Source organism: Scyliorhinus canicula, chromosome 26 (genome assembly GCF_902713615.1).
Source record: "Scyliorhinus canicula chromosome 26, sScyCan1.1, whole genome shotgun sequence".
NCBI lineage: Eukaryota > Metazoa > Chordata > Chondrichthyes > Carcharhiniformes > Scyliorhinidae > Scyliorhinus > Scyliorhinus canicula.
Genome location: NC_052171.1, coordinates 9,737,739 through 9,754,557, shown reverse-complemented (window position 1 = coordinate 9,754,557; position 16,819 = coordinate 9,737,739). Strand labels below are relative to the sequence as shown.

Below are 16,819 nucleotides of genomic sequence, written 5' to 3'. Positions count from 1 at the left end.
CTTTCTGCCTACCTCCTTTTTTAAACAGTGGCGTCACGTTTGCTAATTTCCAATCCACCGGGACCACCCCAGAGTCTAGTGAATTTCGGTAAATCATCATTAGTGCATCTGCAATTTCCCTAGCCATCTCTTTTAGCATTCTGGGATGCATTCCATCAGGGCCAGGAGATTGTCTACCTTTAGCCCCATTAGCTTGCCCATCACTCCCTCCTTAGTGATAATAATCCTCTTAAGGTCCTCACCTGCCAGAGCCTCATTTCTATCAGTCGCTGGCATTTTATTTGTGTCTTCCACTGTGAAGACCGACCCAAAAAACCTGTTCAGTTCCTCAGCCATTTCCTCATCTCCCATTATTAAAACTCCCTTCTCATCTTCTAAAGGACCAATATTTACCTTAGCCACTCTTTTTTGTTTTATATATTTGTAAAAACTTTTACTGTCTGTTTTTAATATTCTGAGCAAGTTTACTCTCATACTCTATCTTACTCTTCTTTATAGCTTTTTTAGTAGCTTTCTGTTGCCCCCTAAAGATTTCCCAGTCCTCTAATCTCCCACCAATCTTTGCCACTTTATATGCTTTTTCCTTCAATTTGATACTCTCCCTTATTTCCTTAGATATCCATGGTCGATTTTCCCTCTTTCTACCGTCCTTCCTTTTTGTTGGTATAAACCTTTGCTGAGCACTGTGAAAAATCGCTTGGAAGGTTCTCCACTGTTCCTCAACTGTTCCACCATAAAGTCTTTGCTCCCTTTGCTAGTTCTTCTCTCATCCCATTGTAATCTCCTTTGTTTAAACACAAAACAGTAGTATTTGATTTTACTTTCTCACCCTCCATCTGTATTTTAAATTCCACCATATTGTGATCGCTCCTTCCGAGAGGATCCCTAACTATGAGATCATGAATCAATCCTGTCTCATTACACAGGACAAGATCTAGGACCGCTTGTTCCCTCGTAGGTTCCATTACATACTGTTCTAGGAAACTATCGCGGATACATTCTATAAACTCCTCCTCAAGATTGCCTTGACCGACCTGGTTAAACCAATCGACATGTAGTTTAAAATCCCCCATGATAACTGCTGTACCATTTCTACATGCATCAGTTATTTCTTTGTTTATTGCCTGCCCCACCATAACGTAACTATTTGGTGGCCGATAGACTACTCCTATCAGTGACTTTATCGCCTTACTATTCCTGATTTCCTCCCAAATGGATTCAACCTTATCCTCCATAGCACCGATGTCATCCCTTACTATTGCCCGGATGTCATCCTTAAATAACAGAGCAACACCACCTCCCTTAACATCCACTCTGTCCTTCTGAATAGTTTAATACCCTCGGATATTTAACTCCCAGTCGTGACCATCCTTTAACCATGTTTTGCTTCATTGTCACGCGGCTGGGATTCACTATTCCCCCAGTTTGCCGTTAGGTTAAGCTCCGAGAGAGCCATAGGGTATGTTTTAAGGAGGTAGAGGACGACGGTGAGGTAGAGAGTCCGGAGAGGTTTAAGGCGGGATTTCCAGAGCTTGGGCCCCAGGCAGCTGAAGGAATGGCCACCAATGGCGGAGCGATCAAACTCGGGGGTTGTTGATGGTGGCAAACTATTGTGAACGGTGGCCAACTACTCCCTATGGTGGCCAACCATTATTGATGGTGGCAAACTATTGTTAATGGTGGCCAACTATTACAAATGGTGGCTAACCATTGTTGATGGTGGCAAACTATTGTTAATGGTGGCCAACTATTAGAAAGGATGGCTAACCATTATTGAGTGTGGCAAACTATTGTTAATGGTGGCCAACTATTACAAATGGTGGCCAAGCATTGTTAATGATGGAAAACTTTTGTGAATGATGGCCAACTGTTACAAATGGTGGTTAACCATTGTTAATAGTGGCCAAGCATTGTTAATGGTGGCCAACTATTGTTAATGATGCCAACTCTTACAAATGTGGCTAACCATTGTTAATGGTGGAGAGCTATTGTTAACGGTGGCCAAGTATTACTCATGGTGGACAACCATTGCTAAACTTTATTTTCGGTATGTACAGCAATCAAGCAATCGATGCTGTATCAATCCAATATGATGTTATACTAGACGGTGTGAAAAGGAATGAGTTTGGGTGGTAGAAAATAATTATGAAGGAAGGAGAAAGAGTAGAAAAAATAGTTCATAATATTCACAATAGTTTGCCACCATTAACAATGCTTGGCCACCATTTGTAATAGTTGGCCGCCATTAACAATGGTTTGCCACAATTAACAATGCTTGGCCACAATTTGTAATAGTTGGCCATCATTCACAATAGTTTGCCACCATTAACAATGCTTGGCCATCATTTGTAATAGTTGGCCTCCATTAACAATAGTTTGCCACCATTAACAATGCTTGGCCACCATTTGTAATAGTTGGCCATCATTCACAATAGTCTGCCACCATTAACAATATTTGGTCGCCATTTGTAATAGTTGGCCATCATTAACAAGGTTTGCCACCATTAACAGTGGTTAGCCACTATTTGTAATAGTTGGCCATCATTAACAAGGTTTGCCACCATTAACAATGCTTGGCCACCATTTGTAATAGTTGGCCATCATTCACAATAGTTTGCCACCATTAACAATGCTTGGCCACCATTTGTAATGGTTGGCCACCATTAGCAGAAAAAAGAGTGGCGCAGAAAAGGGAAGGTGAGGATTGGAAGGATAGACCAGGGACATATAAACTCTGCAGCTGGCTTTGAGAGGGAATACATGAACCGAAGACATTCACCACGTTGGATTAATTCAGCCCAATAGATAAATGTGCCAGGTTTGAAATGGTAACAAGTCTGTTTGGAGCAAGCCAGATAAATTGATCAGGTAAAAGGACCTCGAGCCAACACCACCCGCAACCTTGACGTTTTTCCATTCAAACCTGGCATTATCAAAATGGCCGATGAGCAGAATCATTGCCAGCGCTGGGGTGAAATAACGTATCTCCCATTGGCACCAAATCGTGAGCACAGCAGAAATAGGCACTCCCAAAGACACTCTTTAAACCTCCAGTTGCATCGCAAAGTATTAATGGCCTACCAGCTCCTGCTTCATCTTGTTCACTGATGTGCTTTCTAGCTCTCGCAGATCTGAAATGTGACGAGTTAAACGTTCTGTGATATCAGAAGAAGTCTGCAGTGGACAGCAAAAAAAAAATTACGTCAAGTTAGTTATCAGGATAGTCCTCATAAGTAATGATTGCCCACCATTTGCTGCTATGATTTGCCGTTACTGGCAATCAGCAATGGTTGGCCACCATTAACAATAGTTTGCCACCATTAACAATGGTTGAGCAACTTTAACAATGCTTGTTCCCCATTAGTAATCTTTGGCCACCATTCACAATAATTTGCCACCGTTAACAATGGTTGGCCACCATAGGCAATAGTTGGCCACCATTCACAATAGTTTTCCACCATCTACAATGGTTAGCCGTCATTTGTAATAGTTGGCCACCATTCACAATAGTCTCACATCATCTACAATGCTTAGCCATCATTTGTAATAGTTGGCCATCCATTCACAATAGTTTGCCATCATTAATAACGGTTGGCCACCATCAGTAATAGTTGGCTACCATTAACAATGGCTGGCTACCATTAGCAATAGTTGGCCACCATCACAATAGTTTGCCACCATTAACAATAGTTGGCCACTACTAGTACTAGTTGGCCACCGTCACAATAGTTGGCCACCATTAGTAATAGTTGGCCACCATTCACAATAGCGAAGTTGCTTTTGACTTGTAATGGGTTTTGCCTGATTGGAGATAAAGAAGGTAGCAGTTAAAAGTTTTCATTCTATTGTTAAGAATTATCTAACTGTTAATTGGAAAACTATTTTTTGCACTGTTAACCCTGTGTGCATAATAAAGTTTGCTTTCAAGGTGGCACGTGGCGCAGTGGTTAGCACTGCTGCCTACAGCGCTGAGGTCCTAGGTTTGAGTCACTGTCCATGTGGAGTTTGCACATTCTGTCCGTGTCTGCTTGGGTCTCACCCCCGCAACCCAAAGATTAGGTGGATTGGCCACGCCAAAATACCCCTTAATTGGAAAGAAAATCATTGGGTACTCTCAATTTATAAAAGGAAAATTAAAAAATAAAGTTTGTTTATTATGCCATATCCCCATTTATCAGAGGAATTCCTCCTGGAGAGAATTATTATTTCCTCGCAGTTTTAACAATGTTTTAAAAAGTGATATTGGTTCTTGTCCAGCATCCTACCAGCTGTGGTCTGGTCTGCGATCTTACCATAACAATATTTGGCCACAATTTTTAATAGTTGCCTATTATTGACAATGATTGGCCATCATAAGTAATAATTGGTCACCATGAACAATAGTGTGCCACCGCTAACAATGGTTGGCCGCAATTTGTAATAGTTGGCCATCATTAACAATGGCCGGCCACCGTGAACAATGGTTGGCCACTATTAATGACAGTTGATCACATTTAACAATAGTTTGCCATCATTAACAATGGCAGCCCACCATCAGCAATGGCTGTTGACCATTGACCATAGTTTGCCATTAACAATGGTTGGTCCCCATTAGTAATAGTTGGCCTCCATTAAAAAGGGTTGGCCACTATTAACAATGGTTTTTCACCATTAACAATAGTTTGCCAGCATCAACAATGGTTTGCCACCATTTGTAATAGTTGGCCACCATTAAAATGTTTGGCCTCCATTAACAATGGTTGACAACTATCTGTAATAGTTAGTCACCATTTTATAATAATTGGACACCATTAACAATGTTTGGCCCCCATTAACAATGGTTGGCCACCATTTGTAATAGTTGGCCACCATTAACAATGTTTGGCCTCCATTAACAATAGTTGACCACTATTTGTAATAGTTAGTCACCATTTTAAAAAGTTGGCCACCATTACCAATAGTTGGTCACCATTAACAATGGTTGGCCACCATTTGTAATAGCTGGCCACCATTAACACTGGTTGGCCACCATTTGTAATAGTTGACCACCATTTGTAATAATTGACCACTATTAATGATGGATGACCACCATTTATTAATAGTTGACCACCATTAATAATGGTTGGCAACTATTTGTAATAGTTGGCCACCATTAGAAATTATTGACGGCCATTGGCAAATGGGTGATTCTCGGCCTGGAGCAGCCCCGACACTGAGCTTCCCTCAGTGCTGGGTTCAATAACTGGGGCAACGCATGGTTCCCGGTGGGGTGGGGGGAACCATTCCACTAACCTGAGTGGATTTCAGAGCCTCCAGTGAGTCCGCCAGTCCCAGAAGTGGCGCTTTGAGAATCGGTTGCTGTACCTGTGAAAATATGGCAGCGGAGTGCCGAAGATGCGGAGTTAGACAAGCTGGGCACGGAAAACCCTTCACATGAAATGTGCAAGGGATCCCAAATCTCCCTCACCCTCTTCTCTCTCTCTCTCTCTTCCTCTCCCTCTCTCCGGCAACAGGCCAATCAGCGGCAGAAAAAAACGGTCAAGCAAGCACGGGGAGAGCAAATAGGAAGGGCTGGAGTTTCGAACCGTGATCTTAGCTCCTGCCGAGATGTCGAGATGAAGGAGCGGGGGGGGGGGGGGGGGGGGGGGGGAGCCGAAGAAGGGACTGAGGGAATAGCGTTTATCAAACAGCGGATGTTGCAAGCGTGCACGTGGAACCAAGGGAGGACAGAGGAAGCAGAAGTGAGAGGAGGTTGAAATCAAGTTTAATCTAGCCATGTACCTGCTGAATGAGGTCAGTGTAGTTGATTCTGTCCACCCCGCTGTTGGCAATTGACTGCAGGCTACTGTTTCCGGCACTGTCCAGCAAAACAACAGAGCTTAGATCCACCTCCAGTCGGTCCACAGTCTTCTCCAGATCTGCTGTGTACTGAGATAGAGGGAGCCATTACCTATTTGCCGTCCGACACCCGAACCAGCAAACATTCGCGAGCGAGACCCTCCTCCTTGCCTACTATCCAGACGCACCCCCAGGCTAACCCACATTCCAGCCTCCATCCACTTGAGGACATAAGAACTAGGAGCAGGAAGAGGCCCCTCGAGCCTGCTCCGCCATTCAATGAGATCATGGCTGATCTTTTGTGGACTCAGCTCCACTTTCCCTGCCCGAACCCTTTATTCTTCAAAAAAAAACTATCTTGAAAACATTCAATGAAGGAGCCTCAACTGCTTCGCTGGGCAGGGAATTCCATAGATTCACAACCCTTTGGGTGAAGAAATTCCGGCTAAGCTCAGTCCTAAAGGTCCATCCAACGCCTTAGCTCGCAGCACTTCCCTGTTCTCCATCACACCTTCTCCCAGCACCGCAATCGGCGATCTGCACTGGCACCCAGGTCAAGCAAACTGTCTCCCCTTTCAAGCCCAGTGTCCCAGTCATCCCCTATTTCCACTCCTCTGAGCAGAACTGTTAATGTCCCTTATTTATGTGTGTCCACAGTACTTGGCTGCACATCCCGGCAATATAACTGACACACCATTAACACTGGGAAACTACCACAAAGTGCTGGTCGTCAGCAGATGATAATACTTACAGTGCTCAGGTTAAGGGCATTGTTCAGCTGTGTGACCTGCCTCTCTGGAAGGAATTGAAATAACGATTCACCTCGTTCACATCCCCTGAGTGAATGAGAAACAACAGCGGCTCACAACCGTGCGTTTTCTGGCAGCATCTTCAATGGGTGGAGGGGGGAGGAGGCCATTCGGCCCCTCATGCGCTCCTGGCGAGCTGCCCCTGAACCGCACTGATCATGATTGGAACCAAGTGCGTTGGAATAGCGGCAACTGGTCACCTGCCGGTTCCTGTAAGTCCCCGAGCCGTTTGGACGGCCTCACGCCTCCCTCGGTACGTAACGCCCCTTGCATCGCTAAAAGAAATCCATCCAGGTGGATTGGCCACACTAAATTTCCCCTTAATTGGATAAAATTAATTGGGCACTCTAAATTTATTTTTAAAAAATTAATATATTATATCCCTATGTTGCGCGAAATCACTCCAGGAGCGAGGCATCCTTTCCTCACAGTCTGACAAAATTAAAATAAAACATTGGGGTTTATGTCCAATTGCTGGGGTCTAGCTGGGAGCATAATAAAATTGGGGGCTCGTCCAGGAGCTTAATGAAATAAACGGAACACAGTTTCAACAGTGGCATTGGGGAGCAAATTTGATCATTATCCGTGAATGGAAGATGGTGCAGGGCTATGGAGGGGGAGGGGGGAGGTGTAGGGAGGTGGGATTTGTTGCGCTGCTCCCCCCCCCCCCCCGGAAGAGTCAGCACACGATGGCCAGAATGGCCTTCTTCTTCTGCACTGCGGTCATTCCACAATTTTCCTCGGCGGCCCGCGATGCGCGTCAAGCCCCGACTGACCTGTGGAGCTCGGAGATGTTGAGTTGGAATCCCAGGAGTTTGGAGAGGTTGAGGTTGCTGTTGGCGGCTGCAATGCTGTCGATTGCCTGGCGGGAGATAATTGAGAGACGTTCACTGCGCGCTCAGCCCGTCCGTACCGCGCTGACATCCGTACCGCGCTGCTCCCTTACTCAGCGGGGTAAAGCGTGGGCAGCGACATCGCACGTAGATTGAGGCAGATTCATCAGTAAGTCGCAGAACCGATAACTTAATTACATTGTACAGGGCAGAAACAGACCCCGTGTTGTCCACAAGGCCTTACCCTCGCCAGTCTCGTCTTACCCTATCAGTGTCCGTTCCCCCTCGTGCTGTTTTCTAAGTTCCCCTCTGGGTCGACCTCCCCCCCCCACCTGCTTCCTTCTCACACCCGCCCCTCAGTGTGGGACATCCCATTCCTCTGACAGCGCAGCACAGCCTCCGTAAGGCTGAGCACCGACCCAGTTCTTTGGCCTGGACCCTGAGCCCTGGCTCAGAGTGAAGGGTGTTAGCTGATGACACACAATTTTCACTTATTATCTTGTACATTATAGAATCCCTACCCTGCCGAAGGTGGCCATTCGGCCCACCCGGTCTACACCAACACTGTGAAAGAAGACCCTACCTAGGCCCACTCCTCCTCCCTATCCGTGTAACCCCAGAACCCCTATCTAACCTTTATGGGGCAATTTAGCATTGGCCAAGGGGGCTGGTTTAGCACACTGGGCTAAATCGCTGGCTTTTAAAGCAGACCAAGGCAGGCCAGCAGCACGGTTCGATTCCCGTACCAGCCTCCCCGAACAGGTGCCGGAATGTGGCGACTAGGGGCTTTTCACAGTAACTTCATTTGAAGCCTACTCGTGACAATCAGCGATTTTCATTTCATTTCATTTTCATTTCATTTCAATCCACCTAACCTGCACATCTTTGGTTACTAAGGGGCAATTTAGCACGGCCAATCCACCTAACCTACACATCTTTGGACACTAAGGGGCAATTTAGCATGGCCAATCCACCTAAACTACACATCTTTGGACACTAAGGGGCAATTTAGCATGGCCAATCCACCTAACCTACACATCTTTGGACACTAAGGGGCAATTTAGCACGGCCAATCCACCTAACCTACACATCTTTGGACACTAAGGGGCAATTTAGCACGGCCAATCCACCTAACCTGCACATCTTTGGACACTAAGGGGCAAGTTAGCGTGGCCAATCCACCTAACCTACACATCTTTGGACACTAAGGGGCAATTTAGCACGGCCAATCCACCTAACCTACACATCTTTGGACACTAAGGGGCAATTTAGCATGACCAATCCACCTAACCTACACATATTTGGACACTAAGGGGCAATTTAGCGTGGCCAATCCACCTAACCTACACATCTTTGGACACTAAGGGGCAATTTAGCATGGCCAATCCACCTAACCTACACATCTTTGGACACTAAGGGGCAATTTAGCGTGGCCAATCCACCTAACCTACACATCTTTGGACACTAAGGGGCAATTTAGCGTGGCCAATCCACCTAACCTACACATCTCTGGACTGGGAGGAAACTGAAACCCACGCAGACATGGTGAGAAAGTGCAGACTCCGCACAGACAGTGACCCGAATGTAGGATTTTCAGACATATTGTATTATCTGGATTTGGTGCAGCAAGGGTTAAAAGTCAAGGTTAGCGTGTGTTTGACTGCTGCAGTAGTGCTTTTAAAGAATCCAGGTTTGCAAAACCCGCAGACTCAGATGTGCAATTAAAGTGTCGTAAAGGTGGGATCATCATTAATTCCAACCATGGATAATTTTACTTATATAAAGAAGGCCCCCTGAAGAGTAGATAATTAGAGACATCGGGCGCGATTTAACGGCCTCGTCCTGCCCGACTTGACATCTCGCGAGATCCATCCGAATGTCACAAGGCGTCGTGAGCTAGATCTCACCCCGACTGTCTCGCAGCGTTCCCCACATGTGCAGGTGCATTGAAAGGACTTAGTCCCTGCGGAAAAGGTGAATAAGCCTCAGGAAGTCACAGGGAGTCAGATATCGGTGAGGTGTCAGGTCGATCGCACGGCCCTCCCCATGGAGGGCAGGTGAAGGTTAATAGTGACAATGATGCCAAATACGTTGTCATGGGAGTGTACCTTTAAGAAATCGGTGTTTATAAATGGGTATGTATATAAATATCTGTAGTGAGAGTACCTTTAAGAAATGGGTGTTTATAAATGGGTATGTATATAAATATCTGTAGTGGAGTACCTTTAAGAAATGAGTGTTTATTACTGTAGTGATGTCAGAGAGTGGGTGGAGCTGGGCTGTCTGTCAGCTTTTTACTTTCGTTTTAGGCTGTTTGCTGCAGGGTGTGTTTTAGTTTTGTTTCCAGTGTTGGAGCTGAAGCCAGACAGAGCAGCTGTACTGCTGATCTCTCTGCCATCAAAAGACTATCTCTTGATCATTTGGTGAATTCAGAATTATAAATGTTCTCAGCAGTGAATGTCAACCTGATGTGCTTCTGGTAAAAGGTGCTTTAAGTCTTGTGGATGTTAAAAGGACAGCTTAATGGATTACTTAGTGTTGTATTCTTTGGGGGTTGTATTTGAATTGATGGTTGTTAAGATGTTCACTGTATGTTTTAAAAAGGTTAACTTGAGTTCATAGAATAAACATTGTTTTTCTTTAAAAAATACTTTTCCATTTCTGCTGTACCACACCTGTAGAGTGGGCCATGTGCTCCCCACACCACAATCTATTAAAGTTGTGGGTCAGGTGAACTCCATGATACACTTTGGGGTTCTCTGAACCCTGGTCCATAACAACGTACCTCATAGATTTCGCCACTTTCCCACGGTTTACACACTAACGTCCGAACATTGCCTCCCACGAAAAAAGTGACAAACACCAGGAGGATGAGCAGCCAGGAGAAAATAAAGCTGAAGCCAACACCCCTGGAATAGAACAGAGGAAAATCAGAGCAGGACATGGAGCAACAAGCACACTAACCACACACACTGCAGCACATCACGCACATGCACACACACACCATATCACACACACACACCACATCACACACACACTGCAGCACATCGCGCACACGCACACACACACCACATCACGCACACACACCACATCACACACACACACCATATCACACACACACTGCAGCACATCGCACACACGCACACACACACCACATCACACACACACACCACATCACACACACACACCACATCACACACACACACCGCATCACACACACACACACCACATCACACACACACACCACATCACACACACACACCACATCACACATACACACACACAAATGCTCACTCACACACACACTCACACATACACACACACAAATGCTCACTCACACACACACTCACACACTCACACACACTCACACTCACATTCACACACACATGCTCACTCACACACTCACTCACGCACACACACTCTCACTCACACATACTCACACTCACACACACACTCACTCGCACACACACTCTCACTCACACACACTCACACACACACACGCTCACTCACGCACACACACTCACACACACACTCACACACACTCACACACACACTCACACACACACATATTCACACACTCACACACATGCTCACTCACGCACACACACACACTCACACACACTCACACACACACTCTCACTCACACACTCACACATACTCACACACTCACACACAAACTCACTCACACAGACTCACTCACACACACATACAAACACACACACACACACACTCACACACACTCACACACACACACTCTCACTCACACACTCACACATACTCACACACTCACACACACGCTCACTCACACACACTTACTCACACACACATACAAATACACACACACACACTCACACTCACACACACACACTCTCACTCACACACTCACACATACTCACACACTCACACACACGCTCACTCACACACACTTACTCACACACACATACAAATACACACACACACACTCACACATGCACACACAGGCTCCACACTGATATTGAAACTGTCAGGAGATAGATGTTTGATTTGCTAGCGTTCCGATATACAGGCATGCTGTCACTCAGGGACACAGCGTGCTGCTAAACACACATCCCACCAACTCAAACTTTGTCTTACGCCATCAGGAAATTGGCTCCGGATAGGGAACACCCATTGGCGGCGTAGGGTTCATTCCGGGTAGCGATGCCAGCAGTGCCGAAGCCCAGGCCCAGAATGTTGCAGGCGATGATTAGGAGGATGATGCAGCACAGCACGATACCCACAATCCACCTGGAAGGGAGGGCGCAACAAATCATTAGATCGAGCGCCTCAAGAGTCAGAACGTTCCGCCTCACTGGCTGTACTCTCGCGAACACTCTTTGGCGATCGTCCTCCATCCTCACTCCTCTGGTCCATTCCCTTCCCAACTACATCCAGGATTCCTCTGATGCCCTGCGTCATATTGACAGCTTCCAGTTTGCAGGCCCTAACCGCATTCTATTCACCATGGATATGCAATCCGTCTACACCTCCATCCCACACCAGGATGGCCTCAGAGCTCTTTGCTTCTTTCTCGAAAAGAGGTCCGGATAATCCCATCCACCAACACTCTCCTCCGCCTGGCCGAACTCATTCTACCTCTCAACATCTTCTCCTTTAACTCATCTCACTTTCTCCAAATCAAAGGTGTAGCAATGGGTACCCGCATGGGTCCTAGCTACACTTGCCTTTTTATGGGGTATGTGGAACATTCTTTGTTCCAGGCCTATCCGGGGCCCCTCCCACAACTCCTTTACCGATACATTGATGACTATTTTGGTGCCGCGTCATGCTCTCGCCCGGACCTGGAAAAATTAATCAACTTCACTTCCAGTTTCCACCCCTCCATCACTTTCACCTGGTCTATCTCAGACACTTCCCTTCCCTTCCTTGATCTTTCTGTCTCCATTCCCGGCAATAGACTACCCACTAATATCCACTACAAGCCCACTGACTCCCACAGCTATCGGGACTACAGCTCTTCACACCCTGTAAGGACTCCATCCCCTTCTCTCAACTCCGTCGCATTTGTTCCGACGATGCCACTTTCCAAAATGGTGCTTCGAAAATGTGTTCCTTCTTCGTCGACCGTGATTTCCCACCTACAGTTGTGGACAGGGCCCTCAACAGTGTGCGGTCCATCTCCCGCGCCACTACCCTCGCCCCCTCCCCTCCCTCCCAGAACAAGGATAGAGTCCCCCTCGATCTCACATTTCATCCCACCATTCGCTGCTCCCAATGTGGCCTTCTCTATATCGGAGAGACCAAACGCAGACTGGGTGATCGCTTTGCTGAGCATCTTCGGTCTGTGCGCATTCAGGATCCTGACCTTCCTGTCGCTTGCCATTTTAACAAAAGACCCTGCTCCCATGCCCACATGTCTGTCCTTGGCCGGCTGCAATGTTCCAGTGAAGCTCAACGCAAACTGGAGGAACAACATCTCACCTTCCGGTTAGGCACGCTACAGCCTTCCGGCCTGAACATCGAATTCAACAACTTCAGATGATCAGCCCCACCTCGACCCCTTTGTTTTCATCCCATTTCATTTGAACTGTCTTCGACCATTTCTTTCTTTCTTGCCTTTCTTTATATATATAATTTTCCGCCTTATCTTATCCCCCCTTTCCTTACTTTTTCTCCCCTTTTCTTCCCGCTTCCCCTCCACCCACATCTACATCTGTCACAGTTCATCCTCTGATTTTAGTTTTTCTGCTCTTTGGCCTTTCACATCTTTTGTTCTCTCTGGGGACTGCCATTCGCACTCTGTCCCCTTGGTTTCTGTGCCCATTAGCACCCCGTTTCCCTGGGTTTCTGTGGCTATGACTCATCTTTCATTCCCTCACCCCACAGTATTAATATCTCCCACTTTCTGTGCCTTTTAGCTTTGTCAAAGGGTCATCTGGACTCAAAACGTTTGCTCTTTTCTCTCCCTACAGATGCTGCCAGACCTGCTGAGATTTTCCAGCATTTTCTCTTTTGGTTTCAGATTCCAGCACCCGCAGTAATTTTCTTTTATCGAGCTGTGATTGACAGCTCCTGACCGCATCAAAAGCAGTTAAGTGCTTTCCGCTGCGAGAATAGAGGAAGTGACAGCATTTAACTCCTGGCGTGGGGCGGGAACCTCAATACTGTCACAAACAGGGTGGGGGGGGGGGGGTCCAGAGCATTGTAAACAGATTGGCGGTGGGCATCAATCCAGTTTCTTCCCGGACACAGGATTCTCTGTCGCATCGGAAACTCCACTATCGGTGGAGAATCTGGCCCCTTATTGAAACATATCGGGCTGAATTCTCTGATTCTGGGGCTATGGCCTCACGTCCGAAAATTCAGCGCAAAACTGGGGGGGGGGGGGGGGGCTAGCAGGGAGGCAGCATAGAGCTCCAGCTGCCGATACGCCCCAGAGAAATGCTAGGTCTTGGGCCACGCATCAAACATGGCGCCGGCCACTTGCGGACCCGGCCTGCAAAATAATGCCACCCCTTTGGCTGGCTCACAAGCCCCAGACCACCACCCACACAATGGCCCCAGCCCCTGGCAAAAGTCCCCCTGTCCACGGATCGTTCCCCCCCCCCCGACTGTGGCGACGCTGAATTGAGTCAAGCCGCCAAGCCGAGTTCCCGACGGATGATAGCACACGAGACTGACTCCGTCGGGAATTCGGCCGGTCGGGGGGGCGGAGCATTGCGGGAGGGCTTCAAGCAACGTCCTGAAGCCTTCGATACAGTGTGGGGGGGAGGGGGCGGAGCATCAGGAAAGCGACGCCGACCCCGATTTCTTCGGGAACAGGAATCCTCCGGACGATCGGCGAACGCAATTTCGGTGACGGCGACCGGAGGAATCCGCCCATGGGATTCTGAGGGAGTTTTGACGGGGTGCTTGAGTGGGTAGGCAGGAAGGTGAAGCTGTAGCCACAATCCGATCAGCCATGATCTCATCGCGGCAGACTCAAGGGGCTGGCTAGCCAGCTCCGGTTTCCTGCATCCTTCGGGAAAAGGAAGGGATTGCAACCGGGAGGCAGGGAATGCGACGGTGCTTCCGGTGTACCTGTAATAATCATACTCCTTCACGGAATCTGTGACGTTTTCCAACTGGGTTGAGTTGAGATCATTGGTCACGTTCTTGAGCTGATCTGCAAATGTCAGTGACTGCGTGGAACGCAAGACGTCCCTCTCAATTTCCTGAAGCTGTACATTGGCGTCTGCAAAAGATCCAGCACATATCATCAAACATTGACCCCCCCCAAACTGCAGTGGTGATGTTGGGAATGGCATTAAACAGGAGGCATATGCAATCATGAGTGCCTTTAATTGGCATGTAGACTGGGCAAATCAAATTAGTCACAATACCGTAGATGAGGACTTCCTGGAGTGTATACGGGATGGTTTACTGGACCAATACGTTAAGGAACCAACTAGAGAATAGGTCATCCTAGACTGAGTATCGTGCAATGAGAACGGAATAATTGGCACTCTAGTTGCGTGAGACCCCTAAGGGATGAGCGACCATAATATTTTTTTTATTCAGTGGCAATTTAGCGTGGCCAATCCACCTACCCTGCGCATCCTTTTGGGTTGTGGGAGTGAGACCCACACAGACACCGGAGGGGGGGGATGTGCAAACGCCACACAGACAGTGACCCAGGGCCGAGATCGAACCAGGGTCCTCGGCGCCGTGAGGCAGCAGTGCTGACCACTGCGCCTGCGATCCCGTGCCACCTGCATGACCATAATATGGTAGAATTCTTTATCAAGATGGAGAGTGACGTCGCTGACTCTGAGACTAAGGTTCTCAATATGAAAAACGGAAACTACGATGGTATGAGGCGCAGGTTGGCTACCATGGATTGGGAAATGTTACATTAAGGGATGAAAGTGGATAGGCAATGGCAAACATTCAAGGAGCACAAGGGGGAACTTTAACAATTACTGTCTGGCACAAAATTAAAACGGGAAAGATGGCCAACTCATGGCGTGCAAGGGAAAATTAGAGATGTGTCCAATCCAAGGAAGAAGCATACAAATTGGCGAAGAAAAACAACAGGCCTGAAGATTGGGAGCAGTTTAGAATCCAGCAAAGGAGGTCCAAGGGATTGATTTAGAAGGGGACAATAGAGTATGAGAGTAAGATACGGGGAACATAAAAACTGACTGTAAAAGTTTCTATCGGTAACGTGAAGAGAAAAAGATTGGTGAAGATAAAAGTAGGTCCCTTACAGTCCGAAACTGAAGAAGGAGGAATTTATAATGGGGAACAAAGAAATGGCTGACCAACAAATCAGGACGCAAATAATATACCAGAAAAGCTGGAGGAATGGAGGGTTTAGTGAGAGGGAAGAACTGAAGGAAATCAGTATTAGTAGAGAAATGGTGTTGGGAAATTGATGGGATTGAAGGCTGATAAATCCCCGGGGCCTGATAATCTAAGTCCAGAATGCTTCAGGAAGTGAATACATAGTACATAGAACATACAGTGCAGAAGGACGCCATTCGGCCCATCAAGGCTGCACCGGCCCACTTAAGCCCTCACCTCCACCCTGTCCCCGTAACCCAATAACCCCTCCTAACTTTTTTTTGGTCACTAAGGGCAATTTATCACGGCCAATCCGCCTAACCTGCACGTCTTTGGACTGTGGGAGGAAACCGGAGCACCCGGAGGAAACCCACTCAGACACGGGGGAGAACGTGCAGACTCTGCACAGACAGTGACCCAGCGGGGAATCGAACCTGGGACCCTGGTGCTGTGAAGCCACAGTGCGATCCACTTGTGCTGCCCCACTATCTAGAAATAGTGGATGCATTGGTGGTCATCTTCCAGGATTCTATAGACTCTGGAAAAAGTTTCTGCAGATTGGGGGGGGTAGCTAATGTAACTCCACTACTTAAAAAGGGAGGTAGAGAGAAAACAGGTAATGATAGACCAGTCAGCCTAGAGTCAGTAGTGGGGGAAATTCTAGAATCCATTATAAAAGATTTTATAGCAGAGCACTTAGAAAATAGTGGCAGGGTCGGCCAGAGTCAGCATGGGTTTATGAAGGGGGAATCATGCTTGACAAATCTCAGTGTCCATGTACATAGATCCCTGAAAGTTGCCACCCAGGTTGAGAGGGTTGTTAAGAAGGCGTACGGTGTGTTAGCTTTTATTGGTAGAGGAATTGAGTTTCGGAGCCATGAGGTCATATTGCAGCTGTACAAAACTCTGCTGCGGCCGCATTTGGAGTATTGAGTGCAGTTCTGGTCGCCGCATTATAGGAAGGATGTGGAAGCATTGGAAAGGGTGCAGAGGAGATTTGCAAGGATGTTGCCTGGTATGGAGGGAAGATCTTATGAGGGAAGGCTGAGGGACCTG

General features: G+C 47.3%; 1 protein-coding gene across 1 annotated transcript in view; it reads right to left on the bottom strand.

Moving 5' to 3' along the window:
• Window positions 1–16,819, bottom strand: part of LOC119957483 (prominin-2-like) — a 56,561-nt gene that overhangs the window by 16,942 nt on the left and 22,800 nt on the right. Inside the window, exons 11-18 of the mRNA XM_038785577.1 lie at window positions 14,519–14,672; window positions 11,573–11,725; window positions 10,245–10,368; window positions 7,403–7,488; window positions 6,569–6,653; window positions 5,761–5,907; window positions 5,272–5,343; window positions 3,082–3,174 (exon numbers count right to left, since the gene is read on the bottom strand). Coding sequence (XP_038641505.1) covers window positions 3,082–3,174; window positions 5,272–5,343; window positions 5,761–5,907; window positions 6,569–6,653; window positions 7,403–7,488; window positions 10,245–10,368; window positions 11,573–11,725; window positions 14,519–14,672 — 914 coding nt within the window. The remainder of the gene's footprint in view (window positions 1–3,081; window positions 3,175–5,271; window positions 5,344–5,760; window positions 5,908–6,568; window positions 6,654–7,402; window positions 7,489–10,244; window positions 10,369–11,572; window positions 11,726–14,518; window positions 14,673–16,819) is intronic.